This window comes from Chlamydotis macqueenii, chromosome 13, assembly GCF_036417535.1.
Source record: "Chlamydotis macqueenii isolate bChlMac1 chromosome 13, bChlMac1.mat, whole genome shotgun sequence".
NCBI lineage: Eukaryota > Metazoa > Chordata > Aves > Otidiformes > Otididae > Chlamydotis > Chlamydotis macqueenii.
The window spans coordinates 13,991,785-14,011,641 of record NC_141568.1 but is presented as its reverse complement, the minus strand read 5'-3'; the positions used below and the strand labels follow the sequence as shown (position 1 = coordinate 14,011,641).

General features: G+C 61.3%; 2 protein-coding genes across 2 annotated transcripts; one reads left to right on the top strand and one right to left on the bottom strand.

Annotated features, from left to right (window-relative positions):
* Positions 1-424: 424 nt before the first annotated feature.
* On the bottom strand, positions 425-6,555 carry CCDC102A (coiled-coil domain containing 102A). The gene is made up of 9 exons (XM_086758123.1): positions 6,454-6,555; positions 3,947-4,538; positions 3,497-3,699; positions 3,278-3,386; positions 2,999-3,115; positions 2,700-2,909; positions 2,282-2,452; positions 1,978-2,081; positions 425-942 (listed from the first exon to the last, which is right to left on the bottom strand). The coding sequence occupies exons 2-9, from the start codon at positions 4,478-4,480 to the stop codon at positions 816-818; spliced, it is 1,575 nt and encodes a 524-aa protein (XP_086614249.1). The 5' UTR covers positions 4,481-4,538; positions 6,454-6,555; the 3' UTR covers positions 425-815.
* Positions 6,556-11,303: 4,748 nt separating this feature from the next.
* On the top strand, positions 11,304-15,294 carry ADGRG5 (adhesion G protein-coupled receptor G5). Its single transcript, XM_086758457.1, has 12 exons — positions 11,304-11,367; positions 11,501-11,585; positions 11,679-11,805; positions 12,526-12,660; positions 12,798-12,914; positions 13,088-13,130; positions 13,290-13,396; positions 13,807-13,925; positions 14,021-14,286; positions 14,381-14,480; positions 14,818-15,080; positions 15,218-15,294. The coding sequence occupies exons 1-12, from the start codon at positions 11,304-11,306 to the stop codon at positions 15,292-15,294; spliced, it is 1,503 nt and encodes a 500-aa protein (XP_086614583.1).
* Positions 15,295-19,857: the final 4,563 nt, after the last annotated feature.

Here is a 19,857-nt window from a genome sequence, read left to right as displayed (position 1 = left end):
CAAAGCCCTGCTGGGCCTTGGTCTGCGGGCTGGCTGCAGAGGCTGGGCTGCAGGGTCCTGGGCTGGAGCGGTCAGCACCCATGGGTGAGCACCCCCGCACCCACAGGTGAGCACCCACGGAGGAGCACCTCTGCCTGCGGGCCACAGCCCTGCAGGCGCAGGCACTTCCATGGCCACAAGCGTTGCCAGCCACCCCGCAGCCCCCAATTCTCACTGCATGGGCCTGGGAACGGGCTTCACTCACGAGCCAGGTGCGTCCCCCGGCGTGGGGACAGTGATGGCGGCAGGGTGACGCCAGCAGCCACACATCCAGCCCTGTGTGCGGCTTGCGGAGAAACGCTGTGTCTCCCCGACGGTGTCCCGCCCAGCCCCTCCACCCTTGCTCTCGCGGAGGGACAGAGCAGCAGCCCAAGCCACCACCCGAGCCTGGGCCCCTCCGGGCTCTGTATTTATAGTAAAAAAAATCATATACAAATACATACATATATATAATATATATATAAAAAAAGTGGACAGGAGAGCATGGCTGGCTGCAGGGCTCAGTGCCCCTCTCTGCCCTGGGCTGCTCAAGGTGATGCTGGCTTTGGTGGCCACATCAGTGTTCCAGGAGACACCGGTGGCCAAGGGGGGTCAGATACTGTCCAAGAGGCAGCGGGCTTGGAGCATCCCTGGGCAACCTCTTCCTTGCTACTCTGTGCCTCAGTTTCCCTATCTATACGAGGGTCACCGCGTGGCCGGGCCCTGCGGCGACAGGCACTTGTGGGCAGAGGACCGCCACAGGACGTCCCCACAGCGGTGGCACCTGGCCCTGGGCTCTAGGGCACTTGGATCTGCAGGTCCTCGTCCTCATCGGGGTCACTGGTGCCGTCCCCAGCGTCATCGGGGCCGAAGCGGGTGCTGCGCATCTTGCCGAAAAGTGGGGTGCTCTGCTGCCGCCGCAGCCTGCCGAGGGAGAGCTGCTGGGGTGGGGGGTGGTGGGGCACCGAAGCTGAACCCGACCCCCCGCACTTGTACAGCGCCGCTGTACTCTGGTGAGACCTCATTTCCCACCAAGCTCTGGGTGCGGGATCAGCACCCCCAGCCCAGGGCTGACCCTCTGGCGCGGGGCTGGGGAGCCCGGGGTGATGCTCGGTGCAAGCAGGGCACCGGCTAAAACTCTCCGGGGCTGGACACTGCCACACCGGGGGCATCCGGGCATCTGGGACCCAGCTTGAGAGCGCGGAGCAGGGAGGAGTCGTCCCCCTAAAATGGGGCTCCCCCTAAAAAATCCGAAGGGTCCTCATTCCCAGGAGCCTGCAGTGGTTTTAGCTCCTTGCTTGCCCTCACATTAAAATTCACCCATGAAAATTTATGAAGCAAATTTGAAATCAAAAGGCCCAGGACCCGGTCGGATCCGACCAGTTTGCTGCGTTTTACTGTAAAGCGTGAATTATTTAAGGACGAGTGCACAGGGAGGCTGGGGGGGGGGGGAAGACAAAGCCTCCATTATTCCTCCATGATTTAATGAAGATGTCCCAATAAAATAAAGGAAGATTATAAACACAGCCCCCCCTGCGCCTCCCGGAGATGCAGCATCGATCTCTTGCGGCCATTTCTGCTCTTTACTGCTGAGCGAGGTGTGGGAAAGTTTTTAAGGGGCAATAAAACCCACCTCCCGCCTCCCCAAACCAGCATGGGACACTTGGACCCTGGGTACCAGTGGGTGAAACCCCAAGCATCACGCAACTGGGCTGTACTGGTCTGTGGGCAGCCTTGTGCTGGTCTAACTGGGAGGTGAATGCCATCCAGCCACAGAGGGGTGAAGGTTGCTCCAAGGACGGGTGCACACCCTCCAAGGATGCCAGTGGCACTTTGGCCATGCTCAGCCCAAGGTTCAACCAGGGAGATGCTGGTTGAGGGACGGTGACAAGGAGAACATCACCCCACCCATGGGTCCTTGTTAGTCCCCACCATGGCCCACCCCAGCCCCCCGCTCACCGGGACTGCAGATGCTCCAGCTGGACCTGGAAGCTCTCACTCTGCTCTGTCTGCTCGTCCAGCGACCGCTGCAGCTTCCGTGTCTGGTTGTGGGCCTCATCCAGCTATGGGATGGCATGGGATGCGATGGGATGGGATGGGATGGCATGGGATGCGATGGGATGGGATGGGATGGGATGGGATGGGATGGGATGGGATGGGATGGGATGGGATGGGATGGGATGGGATGGGACGGGGCTGTCAGCAGCTGCAGAGGGAGCAGAGCTGCCTGCCCTGGCCCCCTCCATCAGACGAGCTTCCCCACCTCATCCTCAGCTTGGGCCAGCTCCTTCTTCAGCTCCTCCACCCTGAGGCGCAGTTTCTTCACCTCACCCTCATGCTGCTCCACGCGGCGGTTAGCATGGGCCAGCTCGGCCATCTTCTCCTGGTACTGCTTCTTCAACTTGGCGTGGATGTGCTTCAGGTCGGCCAGCTCCTGCGGTAGGCACGGGGTTGGGGGCTGAGCAGGTGAGAGCCACCCCCACTGCCGGGTGCCCCCTCCTCCCTCCCCAGGAACCTCTCCCACCCCACGATGGAGAAGGTGATGGAGCCAGGACAGCGTCACCACCATCCCCTAGACGAAGGGTGGTGGCTCGAGGAGGTCCTGGGGGATGCTGAGCCGCCGCTGAAGTGACAGTCACCCAGGGAGGGGGTAGCAGGGGACAGGACCACCCTCACGGCACCTTGTTCTTCTCGAAGAGCTCGGCCTGGATGGTTTTGAGGTCGGTGTCCAGGGCACTGGCTGTCTGGCGCCGCTTGCGAGCCAGCACCTCCTCCAGGTCCTCGATCTGCGCCCGCAGCTTCTTGTTCTCCCGCTCCAGGTTGAGCTTCTCCGTCTCCAGCCGCTCCCGCCGGCCCCACTCGGCTGCATTCTCCGCCTGCAGCCGCTCCATCTGGGACAGGGACATTGTGGTGGCCGGGGGACAGTGGGGACCCCTCCTCGCCTCTCCCTTCACCCCCCCGCTTTGGGGCTCAGCCTCACCTCTGCGCGCAGCTCAGCCAGCTTCTTGTCCATGCTGGAGCGAGCGCCCAGCTCATCTTCCAGGTCCTCGGAGATGCGCCCCAGCTCATCCTGGTGGATCTCCTTCAGGATATTGAGCTGCAGGAGGGGACGCCGCACCCCAGGTGGGCAGTGAGCACTCACTCTGCGCCCCCTGAGCCCTGCCCACACCCACTCAACCTCTGCAGACGGACCAGCTGCCTCAATAGTGCTAATTAAGACCCTTAATGAGCACCCCAGGTCCCTAGGTGCCTCGCTCACCTGCTTCATCACCTCCTGCTTGTTCTTGTTGAGCTCCTCGTACTTGATCTTCCACTGGCTGAGCTCGCCCTCCAGCTTCTCGATGTTCTTGCTGAGCGCCAGCTTGTCCCTGGGGAGAGGCAACGCTGGGGAGAGCTGGCAGGACCCCACAGGACGTCCCATCCCGGGGGGGACCAGGCTGAGCTGTCACCCCGCGAGGCCGACACCCTGACCACTCACTCCCGCTCCTTAAGCAGCACTTTTTGGGACTCATCCAGCCTCAGCTTCAGGGCGGTGACTTTGGTGGCATCCTCCTCCACCACGCTGACGTCCTCCCAGAGCAGGCGGCTCCGTTCCTGGCGGGCGAAGGAGGCCCGGGGGCCCCGCTGCTCCCAGCTCTCCTCCTGCTTGCTCGTCAAGATGTTTTCCATCAGCTCCAGCTCCTGCAGCGCCGTGGGTGGCCCAGCACAGGGAAGACAAGGAGTCACCCACGGGTGAGGGGGCAGCCCTGGCTTCCCACCTCCTGCAGCACCCAGCCTTCGCCCTGTAACCAAGAGAATCCCTCCCTCCGGTTTCCCCAGGGACCCCCCCGCCGCCGCAAAGCTGATGGAAAGCAACTGGTCCCCCCGGGGGTGAGGAGCACCCCACCAGCCCTGCCCGCCCCAGGCAGAACACCCCTACAGCCCTCACCTTGGCTTTTTGGGGTGCCTCAGCCCCCACATCCCGCACAGGCTCCCGCTCGGGGTCAGCCTCTCCCTCCGCCCCGTCGACATCAGTTGGGCTGCCGCTGCCGGGCTGGCTGGGAAGCCGCGCGGGTGGGCGAGCAGGCAGCGGGCGTTCCTCCGCCCGGTCGCGGTCGCGGCGCAGGCCGGCCAGTTCTTTGGTGAGGGCCTCCAGGCGATGCCGCAGCTGCCGCACCTCCTCGCGGGCCCGGTTGCGTTCAGCCCGCACCTTGCTCCATTTCTCCCGCCAGTTGGCCGTGCAGTCTGACCACCATCGCATCGTCTTCTCCATCTGGGCCGCCCGCGCCCGCGCCTCCTCCAGCTCACGCAGCCGCAGCTCCTCCCGTCCTTCCCAGTCCCCTTCCAGCAACGCCGGGGGAGGACCGGGTGAGGGGGTTCCGCTGGGGGGGGATGGGGAGGGCTCGGGGGCCAGCAGGGCCAGCAGCGAGCCCCCCGGCAGCGGCGGGGAGCCGGCCAGGCGCGAGGCCCCGCTTTGGCTCATGATGAGTCTCCCCTAGGGCATGGCTGTCACTTTCAGGGTGGCACCTTCACCCAGGGACCTGCGGGAGAGAGGAGGGGTCAGAGGGGGCTGCAAGAGGTAGCTGGAGGGAATAGGGGGCACAGCCCTTGGTTTGGGGGCGGCACACTGAGGTGCCTGGCACGGACACCGGTCAGGACTCCGATGATGTTCCCAGCAGGGTCCCTAATGATGATCCCGGCGCGGTCCCTGGTGATGACCCCAGCAAGGAGCCAGGCGATGGCCCCAAACGAAGACCTCGGCAAGAGCACCCCACTGCCTGGCCACCGGCACCCCGTCCCCGCTTGTCCCAGCAACCAGCACCAGTCTGGCGCTGGGGCACCTCCACCAGCAAGCTGGAGGCAACAGCATCTACATGTCATCCAGATGACATCATCCACATGATGTCACATCATCTGCATGACATCATCTGCAGGGCTCCAATATCATCCTGGGTGCTGTGGCGGTGGGGGGGGGACCCATCTGTGCCCCAACAGCTCCAGCGAGGGTTAAAGCCTGGATCCTGCGCCAGCGAGGCAGGAACAGCTCCGGAAGAAGAGCTGGAGCTGCTGAAGTGGCGGCGGCAGGACGCGTGTGAGGCGGCCGAGGCCTGGGTGCGCTCTCCGGTGATGCCGCAACAAAGGGCTGGCGCTGAGCTCCTACGTCCCGGCACGGAGCTCTCGCATCCCGGCTGGGCCAGGCGGGTAAACCGCCCCAGGAAACCTTAATGGGAGGCTGCCGCGCGCCCTAATGGGATAAGTACAGAGCGGGGCCGCGGCCAGCCCGCAGCCTGCCGGCAGGTTTTCGGGACGGTGCAGCCCGGACCAGCCGCCAAATCCATCCAGGCCATGAAAGCTGGTGCCGGAGCAGCAGGAGCAGCGGCTGATGGCAATTAGGTGCTTTGCACCAGGGGAAAAATTAATTTCTCTGATGGTATTTGCTGAAATGGTGAAGTTTCGGTCAAACTCTCGAGGCGAGTCTCGGCCTGTGCTGCCCTGGGGGGAAATCCAGGTCCTGCGGGATGCAGCACCAGCAGAGCCCCAGCTGCTGTGCAGTGCTCACGGGAGGACCGGCACCCACACGACACCCGTGGGACGTGGGCACCCGTGCAATGCCCATGGGAGCATGCATGGAGCACTGGCACCCACGTGGAGCATGTATGGACCACATACATCCCTGGAACACCCACGGGGAGCATGTATGGACCACGTACATCCCCGAAGCACCCCCAGGGAGCACGCGTGGAACACCGGGTGCCCTTACAGCACCCACGGGGAGCATGCCTGCATGACGGGCACCCCTGGAACATCCACGAAGAGCACGCGTGGAGCACCAGGCACCGTTCAACGCTCACGGGGAGCGCGCGCGGATCACAGAAACCCCTGGAACATCCACGGGGAGCACGCGTGGATCACAGACACCCCTGGAATATCCACGAGGAGCACGCGTGGATCACAGGCACCCCTGAAATACCCACGGAGAGCACGAGTGGATCATGGAGAACCCTGAAACATCCACGGGGAGCACCGGCACCTCTGGAACACCTACGGGGAGCGCGCGTGGATGGCGGGACCCCACGAACCCCGCGCGCCCCCCCACACTTCGCCCCGGCCGTCCCGGGCTCGCGGCGGGGGCGGAACCGCCCGCCCCTCCGCGCTTCCCCATTGGCCGTGGGCGCTGCCACTCCGCCGCCGGTGCTGACGCGGCCCGGCCCGCGGGAGCCACCGCATTTCTCAGCGCCCGCCCCGGCCCGGCCCGTCCCGTCCCGGTACGGCCGGTACTGCCCCGTCTGCCCCGCCCCGCCCTGGCCCCGCCCGGCCCGGCTCGGTACCGCCCGGCTCAGCCCAGCCGAGCTCGGTCCGGCACGGCGCGGCTCGGCCGCCCCCCCCGCAAAGTTTCCCGCAAGTTCCCCGGTGCCGCCGGTGCCGCGCCCGTCCCGGCCCGGCCCGCTCCCTCACCGGTGTCGGCGCGGCGGCGGTGCGGGCCGCCCGTGCGGGCCGGGGCGCTGCAGCCGAGTCCGCTCCTCCTCCTCCTCCTTCTCCTCCTCCTCCTCCCCCCGCGCCGCTCCCGCCCCCCGCCCGCGCTCGGGGTGGTGGGGGGGCCGTCCCGCCGCCGGAGCCCGGCCCGTGGCCGCGGCTGCGTGTCTGGCCCTTCCGTGGGGGCTTCGCACGGGTGTGCGCGCGCGTGGGAAGCCGTGCACGGCCTCGCACACGCGTGTTCCTCGTGGGAGGTCGCGAATGGCCCCACACACGCGTGTCCCGCGTGGGTGCACGCTGGCATGCTTGCCCACGCGTGGAGGTGGGGGTTTGCCCACGGGGGAGCTGGCCCGTGGGTGTTTCTGCGGGCGTTTTTACCCACGGGTGGGCTGCACGCAAGTGTCCGCACCAAGGAGCGTGCGCACATCCATGCTTGCACACCAACACTTTTGCACAGGCCGCGCACATGCCCGGCGCACACGCGTGTTGCGTGCAAGTCTTCACGTGCGAGAGGTTGCGCGCTGCTCTTTGCCTCTGGCTGTGGTGGCTCAGGTGCACTTGCGGAAGCGCACAGGGCCGTGCTTGCACCTGGGCGTTTGCACAGGCACGTGGGCACGCTCGCACACATTTGCACGGCTATGTTGTGCGCACACAGGGCGCACAAGCGTGATGCGCGTGGGGCTGCCGGAGCAGGCCGGACCCTGCTTCCCTGCAGCTCTGGCTGCTCCTGCAGGATTGGCGTCGCTCTGCTCCAAATCTGTGAGTCAGAGGCTGGGATTTGAGAGGGGCCCTGGGAGGGGACAGGACATCCCCACCCAAGGGTACCCACGGGTAAGCGGGGCCCGGATGGCCACACAGCGCTGCCCACCGCATCCCCACACATCCCACTCTTGACCAAGCAGTAAAGCCACAAGCCACCATTTTCCCCCAATATTTTTCCCTTTGTTGGATGCTTTTCATCCAAAAAATTGGGAAATACAAGCGGCCAAGAGGATTTGTTTCTCATGGGACGTGGAAATGATCCCGTGGGACACCAACACCCTTTTCCAGCACCAAGCAAAGCAGGGAAAAAGAAATAAAATTAAAGCAAAACTGCAAATGTCCGTCCGTGTTCTCTCCAAACCCAGTATTTTTCCACTGGAAACAGCCCCAAAAAGCTGGAGGCGGGGGATGCTTTGCTCTCCCACGCCCCTATCCCTGCGTTTTGTGCCGAGGAAGCCTGAACCAGCGGCTTCGCTTGCAGCCGGTAAAGCGATTTTGCAGGCGGTTTGGCCAGGGCTACTGGTGCGGGCTGGGTTGGGGTTTTAACCCGCTCCCCGCACTAAAACTGGGCTTTGAAAGCCGGCACAGTTTTTTTCCAAGTGTGTCTTTCCCGTTTGCTTAGACGTGAGCACCTTGGTGACACCGGTGGGTTCAAGGATGGGTTGCAGCATCCTGAGATCTGTGGGTTCTGCCCTTGCAAAAGTCAAACTGCCTCGACGCAGGGCACGTCACCTGGACAGTGACCCATCTCTGCGGTCCATGGACCATCTTCCTGACACCCTTCTCCTCCAGGTCTGGGTTTCCAGCCTGGCCCAGGGTGCCTGGCTGTGCCCAAAGGGCTCCCATCTTTGGAGTGAGTCAGATGGAGGCAGACGGTTGTCCCGCACAGTGAACTGAGTCCTGGAGACTCATTGCACGAGTGGCTGCAGGTGCTGGGCAAGCACAGGGTGGCCTTGCTGTCCTGCGGCGGGCACTGGTGTGGCTGAGCTGTTGGGTTGGAACGAGATGATCCTTAAGGTCCCTTACAATCCAAACCTTTCTATGGTCACCCGAGAGAGGAGATCAGCACCTCCCCCTCCACTGCCCCCCTTTAGGAAGTTGTAGATGGCGATGAGGTCACTCCTCAGTGATGAGCTCACCCCTCAGCGACGAGGTCAGCCCTTAGCGATGAGGTCACCTGTCAGTGATGAGGTCACCCCTCAGCCTTCTCTTCTCCAAGTTGAACAAGCCAAGTGACCTCACAGGTCTTGCCCTCAAGACCCTTCACCATCCTGGACACACTCTCGTAGTCTGGTGTCCTTCTTATCTTGAGACATCCATAACTCCACAGTACTCGTGGTGGGGCTGCAAAGTGGGACCATCGCGTCCCTCGACCAGCTAGCTATGCTGTGCTTCGTGCCCCCAGGACATGGGTGGCCCTTTTGGCTGCCTGGACATGCTGTTGACTCATACTCAATCTGCCATCAACCCAAACCCCCAGATCCCTTTACGCAGGGCTGCTCTCCAGCCTCTCGTCTCCCAATTTGTACGTATAACCAGGACTGTCCCCTCTCAGGTGGAGAATCGGGCACTTGCTCTTGTTAAATGTCACATGGCTGGCGATTGCCCAGCTCTCTGGTTGGCCCAGATCTCTCTGTAAGGCCTCTCTACCCTTGAGGGAGCCCACAGCTCCTCCTAGTTTAGGGTTGTCAGCAAACTTACTTGATTCCTGTGCTCAGATCATTTATAAAAACATTAAAGAGCACTAGCCCTACAATGGAGCCCTGGGAAACCCCACCGGTGAAGCCGCCAGCCTGATGTCACTCCATTTACTGTGGCTCTTTGAGCCTGACCCATCTGCAACTGCTCACCCAGCGTATCACGGACTTGTCTGACTGTGTGCCGGACAGTCTGTCCAGAAGGATCCTGCGAGAGACGGTGTCAAAAGCTTGGCTGAAATCCCAAACCATCACATTACTGGCTTCTCTTGGTCAAGTGGGTGGGTGACCTTGTTGTAAAAGGACATTAAGATGGTTAAGCAGGACTTTCCCCTCGTGAACCCGTGCTGGCTATGACCAGCTGCATTGTCTCTCACATGTTTTTCAGTAACACCCAGAATGACCTCCTCCATCGTTTCACCAGCCACTGAAGGCAGACTGACAGTTTATCCTTCTCCCAGTCGTGGTCTTCCAAGACGGCTCCAGAGGTCCCAGGGCCCATCACTGCTGTTAAAGAAGGAGGTGGAGAAGGCATTAAACATTTCTGCCGTGTCTGTGTTCCTATTTGTGAGGTGATCGACCTTGTTGAGCAACTGACTGATGTTATCTCTGAAGTCCTTTTGGTTGTTCTTCACAGTGCTGGCAGCTTGAACTCGAATCGAGCTTTGGCCACACAGATTTTCTCCCTGCAGTGGTGAAGAGCATCTCCGCAGTCCTCCCGCACCACCTGTCCTTGCTCCTGATGTCCACACATGTTCCTTTTGCGCCTGAGTCCTAGCAGCAGATCCCAGCTCAGCCCCGCTGGCTTGACTTCCCACGCTGACCAAACCGATGCTCCCGTCCCGGTGCCGTGATGCCGGTGCTGCCGCAGCAGCCAACTGGGCTCCTTGGCATGGGAGAGCGGGGCTTTGGTGAGCCGATGGGCAGGGAAAAGCTCGTTAGGGGCAGAAGGTTAATTATATCAGACGTGCCTGAGGAGCAGGTTGTCTTTGGGCTACGCCAACTTGCAGCCGAGTGCCGTGGTGAGCATCGGCCTCCATGTCCTTGGGTTTGGCGATGCTGGGGATTCTCCCCCCACAATCCCAGTCCCTCAGGCTGTGAAAAAGAATAAGCAAAAGGAAATTTAAAAGCTCTCTTGATTTAATCTGCTTATCTGCATGCAAACACTTCCTTTTCTTCCGCCCTAACTGCTGTGCAGGCAGAGCTGGAGCAGCCGACCCCACCGCGGTGCTGCCAACGCCACCGCGGTGCTGCCGACGCCGAGAGCTGACCTGTGCCCAAGATAGGGGCTTCGCCAGAGCGAGGCGGGGATGTGGGGGGTGCCGTGGTGCTGGGGGCTCGCCAGGGCGCTGAGCTGTTCCCCACAAAGGCAAAACCCACCCGAAGTGACACCCGCACCCTGCTGCTTCCGAAGGGTGCGGCGAGGGAGCGATGCCCTCCCTGGCTCGGCAGTGGCGTTCAGCATTGCCAGGCTGTGCCGGGCAGCAAGGGAGGTCAGGGCAAGCGACTGCGTCGGGCGCCTCAGGAATCCGAGGGCCATGCTGGTGAGAAGTGAGAGGGTTATTTATTGCAGAACAGAGTAAAGGGGATGTGGTGGCTGTCCCTCTCCAGGGGTCAGAGGGCAGGCAGCTGCCCAATGTGCTGCTGCTCCTGCGCCCGGAGAGGCCATCGCCAGCCTCAGCACCTCAAAGCATCAATCCCGTCGCTGCATCCACGGTAAAACCATTTGTGCAGCCAGGTTGCACCCCAGCAGCGCTGGACTCGCAGCCACTCTCCCCAGCTGCTTTCGGTGCCGGCAGCGTTACCGCAGCGGGTGTTGCTGCGAGCGGTGCTGCTGCAATGGATGCAAATCTTGCTGCCGGCTGCCTTCCCCCCACCCCACACCGGGGACAATTCTTCCTCCCCAGCTCGGCACTGGGTCACTGCCAGCCAGCCTCAGCGCTGCGGCAGAGCGTGCTGGCCACCCGTCTGGCTTTGCGGGCTGCTTGCCAGGGATTTGCCACCATGGGCTGGGATGGCGGTGAGGTTCGACTGCTGGTTTGGGGGTGGGTGGAAAGCAGAAGCTTTGTCCCCATGGTTTTACGATGTTGATTGTAGAACAGATGCAAAGTGCATCCTGCACCACGGTCGCTGTGGCAAACGTCCTCCTCGCTCCACCTCCAGTACAGCCGCTCGGCTGGGGCCACAGGCTGGGGCTTCGCTGCCGCCATGGCTTCAGTGGGCTTGGCTGCTGGTGGGAGGGAAGCTGCAGGGACCCCATCCTCATCTTGCAGCTGGCGCATGGGAAAGGGCCGAGGTTGCAGGGGGATGTGGGTGGGGGCTCCGGGGAGCTGCCCAGGTCCTGGGTTCCTTTTGCAGGAGTGGACCACGGCGATGCCCACCCTGCCACTCATCGCCCTCGTCCTCTGCCTCTCCGCCTCCATCCTGTGGGCTCAAGGTAGGGACATCTCCCATCCTGGCATTGGCCTGGGCACTTTTGGGGCCGTTCAGAGCTCCCCGGGCTGGGGCAGGATGGGGAGCGGGGCAAGGTGCCGTTCCCTGAGGCTCAGCTCCTGAAACGGCTCCGTCAGAGCTGGAGAACATGGAGAGTGAGATGGACGCCCTGGAGAAGGTGCTGCAGGAGGGCTGCGGCAGCGCCCACAACGCCAGGGAGAGGTGAGTGCCGGCTTCCGCCCCGCTGTCCCTTGGACCACCCCCATCCCCCTAAACCCACAGGGGCCAGATCCTGCCCACACGCCCCCCGTTCAGGTTAAACAGGCTGGAGGAGAATCCGGCCCGCCAGAAGAGACACAACTTCACCGGCAGCATGATCGAGACCTACATTTTCAAGTTCACGAGCGAGCACTTCAGAGGCTTAAACCTCAGCAGCAGGATGGTTGGTCCCCCTGCACTGCTGGGGCTATTCCCAGGGGATGCCCATACCCCCCCAGCCCCCTCCCTCCATCCTGAAGCTCTTTTGACTTAGGAAAAGGGAAGCCCTGGCCCCTACCTCCTGATGATGGGAAGGGAGAAGGAAACTGTGGCGGGGAGAGCGTGGGGTGACTTCCCCATCCCAGTGGAAGGGGGTCGCATGGTGGCACCACAGCATTTCCCCTTGTCAGGGGGCTGCCCTGCTGGGATATCTGACCACCCCTGCCCAAGGTCCCATCCTGCAGGACAAGGCAGGTTTTGCAGGCAGGGGTGCCTGCCTGCCAGCTGGGACCCCTTAGCTAGAGAAGCGGAGACCATTCATGGTAGCCCACCAAGGTGTGAAATCCCACTGGGAAGCATCCCAGTGTGATGTCATCTCCCCCATGCTTGCCCCACGGGGAGAGGCGTGCCCACCCATGGGTGACAGACCTTCCATCCACAGCCCTCCCATGTGCTATGTGCTGGGAGGGCTCCGACATCGAGATGGGAGCAGCTGCCACATCGGCGTGTCCACCGGCACCATGGCAGGGCTGGAGCTGCCGCCAGAGCCAGGGGATGCTGTGGAACCATGGGGGGAACTGGGGTCACTGTGCTATGGAGGGGTAGCCAGGGCAGCACCCTGACCCCCTTGAGCCAGCCAAACATGGGACAGCCAAATTCATCTCTCTCTTGCCCACTGGTGGAGGATATGACACTGGCTGGCGGCGCGAGGTTCAGGCATGCCATGAATTTCCCAGCGGAGCTTGTGGAGGGCATCCAGGAACTGGAGGCGGAGCAGGAGCTCATCTGCATCTACATCCACAGTGCCTGCATCTTCCAGGTGAGCCGCATGTCCTCGCACAGACCCTCCGAGCATCCTCGGCCTGCCCCATCATCCTCCCCCCACTGAGACCCTCAGGGCGGGCGGGATGTCCTGGGGACCCAGGACTCTCCCCGTAGGCTCCTTGACTCTTGCAGGATGCCCACAACAGCTCCGTGCTGAACAATGACATCCTGGGAGCCTTTCTGCAGAGCGGGCACGTGGCCGGGCTCAGCCGCCCTGTGAAGATCCAGTTCTGGCACGACACGGTGCTGGTGAGCAGGGCTCCACCGCGGGCACGAGCCGAGGGTGTCCCCAGCAGCAGCGTTTCCCCTGGAGTTGGGGAAGAAGAAAGTGTCCCTTCTCTGCATTGGGACCAGAAGGCTTCTGGGCTTTGCAAGAAGCAGAGAGGGTCCCCAGCTCTCCCCTTCTGTCCCCTTCTCACTAGGATGCCTCCAATGCCACCTGTGTCTTCTGGCAGCCGGGAGCCGGTAAGTGTGGTCGCGACAAGGATGAGGGCAATGCCAGCTCGATGCCACCCCAGAGGCATCGCCCATCTGCCTCCCGGGCAGTGCTGGCAGGGCTCAATGTCCCCTCAATGTCCTGGTACCTGGCCGCTGTGCCACCCTCCGACAGTGGCTCTCCGGCAGGCGCAGGCGACATGGGCAGCTGGAGCAGTGACGGCTGTGAGACCACTCACAGGGAGGGGACCGTTATCTGCCACTGCAACCACCTCACCTACTTCGCAGTCCTGCTGGTACACAACCCTCCTTCCCCCTTCCTCCTTCCCTCTTCTTCCCTTCTTCCTCCTCCTTCCCCCATACTCCTTCCTTCTTTCCTCCTCCCCTCTTCCTCCTTCTCTTCTTCCCTCTTCACCTCTAGCTCGTTCCCTCTTCCTCCTTTCTCCTTTCTCCTTCTCTATTTCTTTCCTTCCTGATTCCTCCTTCCCTCCTTCCATCTCCCTCCTTTCCCTTTCCCTCCATCCTTCCTCCTTCTCCCTGGAGGTGTGGGTGTAAGTGTGTGCGGGGGTACGGGGTCTATGGGGGGTGTCCTGCAGGAGAGGGTGGCCAGGGTGGTGGTTTTGCAAGGGGTCCCCCACTTTCCCCATGGGTGGGTGCTGCTGTGGGTGCTGCCCCAGCTCACCCCCTCCCTCCCCTCTCCCGGCAGATCCCGGTGGGTGCCCTGAGCCCGGCGCAGCTGGCATCGCTCACCCACATCAGCACTATTGGCTGCTCCCTCTCAGCTGCCGCCACCTTCTGCACCCTCCTGCTCTGCTGCTTCTCCAGGTAGACCCATGCTGTGCCATGCTGTGCCATGCCATGCAGCGTCGTGCCATCAGGCGCGCACCCACCAGCACCCCCTGCCCCCCTGTCTCTTGCAGGCAGCGGCTGAGGGACAACACGACCAGGATCCACATGCACCTCCTGGCCGCGCTGCTCCTGCTCAACTGCAGCTTCCTGCTGAGCACACCGGTGGCCGCCGGAGCCGACGGGCTCTGCCAGGTCACCGCCGCCCTGCTGCACGCCAGCCTTCTCTACGCCCTGGCATGGATGGCCACTGAAGCCTTCCACCTCCTCCTCCTCCTCGTCAAGGTCTACAACATCTACATCCAGCACTACCTCCTCAAGCTCTGCCTCTTCGCTTGGGGTGAGTGGGCACCTGCCTGGCCCTGCCTGCCCATGCCTGCCCGTGGCATGGCTGCCCTGGCACGGCCCCACACCAGCTGTCCCCGGGCCCACAGGTCTGCCCACGCTGGTGGTGGTGGCTGTTTTTATCTTCAAGAGAGATACATATGGGTACCATGCCATCAGCACCCCTGAAGGCTACAGGAACATGACCATGTGAGTGAAGGGGGCTGCCAGCTCCTCGGGCACCCCAAGAACCCTGGGCACCTTAGAGACCCTGGGCACCCCTGGCACACCATACACCCCAGGCACGGTATGGACCCCAGGCACAGCGTGCACCCTGGGCACGCCAGGCACCCGGGGCTGATCCCGGGCTGGGGCCAGCAGGAGCCAGCCATGGCTCTGCCAGGTGCCGCTCTGTGGTGAGCCTGGCTCTGCCGGCTGCCCGCCTCCATCTCGCTGTGCGTGGTGACACCCACCACCATGCCCCTCCTGCACCCAGCTTCTTCTCGAGGGTGCTGGCCCTTATCCCCAAGAGAGTCCTCTCCGCCAGGTGCTGGCTCACCAGCCGGCCGGCCCATTACGCCACTCTCTGCTACGCCGGCCTCATCCTGCTCTTCAACGTGGTGGTGCTGGGGAAGGTGGTGACGATACTGCGGAGGATGCAGCAGCAGAAGAAGGAGGCGAGGAAGGACTGGGTGACAGTGCTGGGGCTCACCTGCCTGCTGGGCACCACCTGGGGCCTGGCCTTCTTCAGCTTTGGCATCTTCCTCATCCCTCAGCTCTACCTCTTCACCATCCTCAACTCCCTGCAAGGTCAGTGGGGAGCACCAGCGGGGCTTTGGGGGACAGGCACCCCTTCCACTGGGAGCAATGGGGTCCTTGTCACCTTCCTGCTCCTCACAGGAGCTCAGAGCACCCATAGCAGTGACCACACTGCCACCCACCCACAGGTTTCTTCGTCTGCCTCTGGTATGTTACCGTGCACCGCCGGAGCAAGCCGGGCTCCATCAGCAACACTTCCAGATAATGTGCCCTGATGCCAGGGTGAGGGGCTGTGAGGGGAGCTCGGGAGCTGCTCCCCTAGGATGCAGCGTGGTGGCATCCTCCAGGTTGGACAGCCTGTGCCATGGATGCCACAGGTTTCCTCAAGGGAAGAATCTGGACTGTAAAACCCGATTTCTGGGTGGTGGGAGCTGCCTGGCTGGCTCACAGCCCCTCTGTTAGTAACCAACACTGACTTCTTCTGATGAAGGCAGACGCTTCTCATTAAAAGTGCCATTTAATTGCCAATGCGAGTCTCCTCCACCGCGGGAGGAGCAGTGATGCTCTGGCTGAGGTCCCACAGCCGCCTGCTGCCACTCCTTCAGGCCACACTCTGCCTTGTCATTAGTGAAGGTCCCACTAGGTGGCACGAGGATTTCGAAGATGGTCCCAGTTCTGGACTATGCACACGGCAGCACTAAAAGCCCTTTTGCCCACCCCAAAGCCAGTACAGGGACAGAGGCCACCCGCAGCCCCGGGCTGGCGGGGAACGGGTGAGCAGGGCTTTGGCTTGGCATCTGGCAGACGTGCTGCAGCGGAGGAGAGGGTGGGAAGTGAGTAAGTGAACCGATAATGCGGCTTTCCTCCCGCTTTCACTTAGGAAAGTAAACCTGGAGCAGAGCTCCTCAACGTGGCCAAACGCTTTGTCGAGGTTTAAGCAGTCCAGCCTGCGGGAAATAAATAGTGAGGACAAATTGCAGGAACTAAAACCATCGTGGAGGTGACGAGTCAGCCCTAGCCCCTGGAGCATCCCTGTACACCAGGCTTAATCCAATACTGCACCCATGGTTTTGCCTCTCCTGGCACCTGAGATTTTGGAGCTGGACATCCCGCTCTGCCGGCCGGGACGCAGAGCAGCATCACAGCGCCGTGATGCCGGCACGGCTGTGAATCCGCCTGTAGTGGCAGCGGCATCCCCATCACCCTCACGCTTGCGGCATGCGGGGTGCGCCAGCGAGGTGCCGTTTGCTGGTGCTGCCCATTACTGGTCTGGCGGCGGGGGATCAGGCATCACTGAGCAGCATCACAGGGTGACACGCTGCCTGTCTCTGCCTTCCCCTGTTGCTTGTGGCATTTTGCTTTCTGGCTGCTTCCCGGGACCTGGTTCTGGGCAGTGAAGGAAGCCGCTGGCTCTTGTTCTTTGTTCTGTGCACAAAGGACAGCCAGTGCCGCCGAGTTTCCATTCCTCCTCCGGACAAAAGCCCGTCCCGCTGGGGCCGTGCCCCTCGCCTTCCCGCCTGCCGGACACCGCGTGGCGATGAGCTGTGCATGTCTCACCGCTCCGGCGGCTGACTTCGGCTATTCAATAAGAAGCCTGGGGGTTTGGTGAGGTGCCAAGTGCCCGGCTTGTCCCCCATGAACCCCACCATTCACGGAATGCCATACCGGTTGCTCTTGGGATGCATTTTCCTTGTCCCTTCCTGTCCATCTCGAGATTTTGGGGCTTTTGGTGTGAGTCATGCCGGCTGCCGGTGCCTGCGTACACACGGACACTGGTGAGTGAATGCACCTTGTTCCGGTATCCGGTGGTGCCTGGAAAAAAATTGCTTGGTTGGTTGCCTCCCAGCAGTGGGAACTCGGCTCCCATGGGACATGGTGGTCCCCAAGGAGCCGAGTCCATTGAGGACAGGTGGGACACTGTTGTCCCCAGGGAGTTGAGCCTGTTGCTGGTAACCCTGCTGCCAAAAAAAGACACTTTTCCCACCCCACCGCGCCAGGAGCGGGATCCAAACACTTCCCGAGGTTCTCTGGAGCGCAGAGTGGGTCCCACCACCCCCAGTGCCCCACAGTGCTGGGGCCAGCTCGCCGCAGCAGGCTGGAGAAGGGGGAGCTGTCCCATCCAACCTCCCCAAGGAGAAATAACCCTGTTTACCTTCCCCTGCACCTTATCAGGCAGGAGGCCAGCACCGGGCTGCCGGGGGTGTTGTGCCGGACTTTTTCTTCTCTGGGAAAGGTGGCTTGGCACCACCGCGGTGCCTTCACGGTCTGGTGCCAGCACTACCCCCAGGGGCAAAGCTCTGGCATCATTGCAAATCCTCCAAATTTGGGGGAAACAAGCAGGCAGAGAAAAGATTAAAATCCAGTTGGGAATGGAAGGTTGGGGGCGGACCTCGGCTCCATTTTGGGATCCACCTTCGGGACTTGGCTGCCAGAGAGCAGACGAGCCCGGTTCCCATGGGAGCATCCTCACCTCTTGTGCAAATACCCCTGGGGATCAATTTTCCCCCAGACATCCCTGACGTAATCATGGGTTAATTTTCAAAGCCCAGCCTAAACAAGTAAGTCAGGTTTATTGCTCTACGGTTGGGTTTTACAGCCCTGGCACCTGGTGAGTCGCTGTTATCGTCGCTGCCAGACAGAGAAACCCCAGCATGGGGCAGGGAGAACCCACCTCCCTGTTTGATGTATTTTCAGGAGCAAGGCTGAGGGAGGTGGAGCAGTGGCGATGGGGGAGCGGGAGCACCCATGGCCGCTCAAGGGGGCTGCGGAGCTTCCTTGGGCTCCCTGGGATCGCTGTTCCCCGAGCTTCCCAAGGTCACCCTGGCATTGCTCACCGGATTTGAACGGGGGACCTCCGGGCATCCCAACCCACCAACACTGGTCTGCTTCATCATCCTCATCCTCACCCTCTGGGCTGAGCTCCGCTCATGACTGCAGCTCCCCTGGGAGCACCATGGTCTCCCAAGCAGCTTTCAGGGGGAGACTCAGCACTCTGTGGTGGGGCTGACATGGCTTGGCAGTGGGGCTGGCACTCACCCCGCTCACCCTCGGCTGCAAACGCTGCCAGGGCACCTCTGCCCGCACTCGCCTCACCTTGGCTGGCGGCAGCCTGGCAGGACGTGCCCTCGCCTGCTGGAGCCCGCCCGGCCCACGGCTGCGCCGCCATGCTCCCCCCGGCACGCTCCCGCTCACCTGCCGCCAGCACCTGGCCTTTCAGCAGCTTTTAGGAAGTTTCAGGGCTTTTAGGAACTTTTAGGAGCTTTTACGGCTTTTAGGAACTTTAAGAGTTTTTAGGAATTTTAGGATTTTTAGGTACTTTTAGGACTTTAGGTCTTTTAGAAACTTTAAGGGCTTTTAGGAACTTTAAGGGGTTTTAGGAACTTTAAAGGCTTTTAGAAACTTTAAGTGTATTTAGGAACTTTTAGGGCTTTAGGAGCTTTTAGGGCTTTCAAGAACTTTTAGGGGTTTTAGGATCTTTTAGAGCTTTTAGGAACTATTAGGGCTTTTAGGAATGTTTAGGACTTTAGGAACTTTAAGGGTATTTAGGAACTTTTAGGGCTTTAGGGGCTTTTAGGAGCTTTTAGGGTTTTTAGGATCTTTCAGGGCTTTTTGGAACATTTAAGGTTTTATGAGCTTTTAGGCTTTTTCAGGAACTGTTAGGGCTTTTAGGAACTTTAAGGGCTCTAGAAGCTTTTAGGGCTTTTAGGAGCTTTTAGGAACTTAAAGGGTTTTTAGGAACTTTTAGGGCTTTTAGGGTTTTGAGGAGCTTTGAAAGTTTTTAGGAACTTTTTACAGCTTTGAACTCCCAGTCTTGAGCAGTAAACCCTTATCAGGCTGTGTGAGTGCCGCTGGCCTGAGCCCAAGGGCAAACGTCCCTCACAAGGGACAACACAAGGATTTCCTCCCTCTCGCGCGCAGCCAGCATCTTTGAAGGCAGCAGCCTGGCCTGACGACTTACAGATAATCCCAATAACATCAACAAGTGTAGACGTCGACCTAAAAATAACTCCCGATAACATCAAGCACGGACAAAAGGCTCTTTGTCCCATAAACAGCAGCAAAAAGATGGCCTAAAATGTCCTTTCCTCACTGGGATGCAGGGTCTGCACCTGATCCCTGACTCCGGGAGGGTCTGATCCTGTGGGAGCCGTTGAGTTTAGCAGCGTTATTCCCGGGAGGCGGATTTACGGCGTTTCCTGAAGGAGCCAGTCGGGATGACCCGCAGTGGGAGGCTTGGCTCGCTGTGATGCTCCCGTGGCTCCGGCTGCCATCAGCGTGTTTTTCGGAGCTAGCCCCGCTCCTTGCGGCGTGGGGACGGTTGGGCTTCAAAGGCGGCTGCGTTAGCCACGGTCCAGCCGCGTGAGGCCATGTGAGCCGCTTCCCGTGGGAGCCTGGTCCTGTGGGAGCCTGTTCCCATGGGAGCTGGGGGAATTTGGGGCTTGGAGCTGGAAATTAAACCAAGCTGGGGGGCCATGCCAGCATGCAGGATGTCCCCCGCTCTGAGGGTCCCAACACAGCCATGGCGCCTCTGGTGCCGCGGCCGCCTTTTATCTCCATCGCCTGCCGGAGCAGGAGGTTGTTTCCACCCTTCCCCCAGCAGAAAGAAAAGTCTCATTCAAGCCATTGAAAATATCGGCAAGAGCAACTATTTACCCAGCACACTTCCCGGAGCCCTCCCCGTCCGCCCTCCTCCCTCCGGTTCCCCGCAGCCCCTGGTTTTCTCCCACCCGGCTGCTTTTCAGGGCAGACAAAGGGCTGGCATGGCTGGATGCAGGCAGCTCTTGGCAGTGGCTTTGTCCATCGCTGCCACAAAGCTCAGCCTCAGCTC

Excerpts from the sequence above, each read along its gene's own strand:
- CCDC102A (XM_086758123.1), bottom strand. The coding sequence starts at position 4,480 with ATGAGCCAAAGCGGGGCCTCGCGCCTGGCCGGCTCCCCGCCGCTGCCG. Across the intron at positions 3,116-3,277 it reads AGCAGGAGGTGATGAAGCAG|CTCAATATCCTGAAGGAGAT; the intron begins GTGAGCGAGGCA and ends CCCCTCCTGCAG. Across the intron at positions 943-1,977 it reads CTGGAGCATCTGCAGTCCCG|GCTGCGGCGGCAGCAGAGCA; the intron begins GTGAGCGGGGGG and ends CTCCCTCGGCAG.
- ADGRG5 (XM_086758457.1), top strand. The coding sequence starts at position 11,304 with ATGCCCACCCTGCCACTCATCGCCCTCGTCCTCTGCCTCTCCGCCTCC. Across the intron at positions 11,586-11,678 it reads GCCCACAACGCCAGGGAGAG|GTTAAACAGGCTGGAGGAGA; the intron begins GTGAGTGCCGGC and ends CCCCCCGTTCAG. Across the intron at positions 12,661-12,797 it reads ACAGTGCCTGCATCTTCCAG|GATGCCCACAACAGCTCCGT; the intron begins GTGAGCCGCATG and ends TGACTCTTGCAG.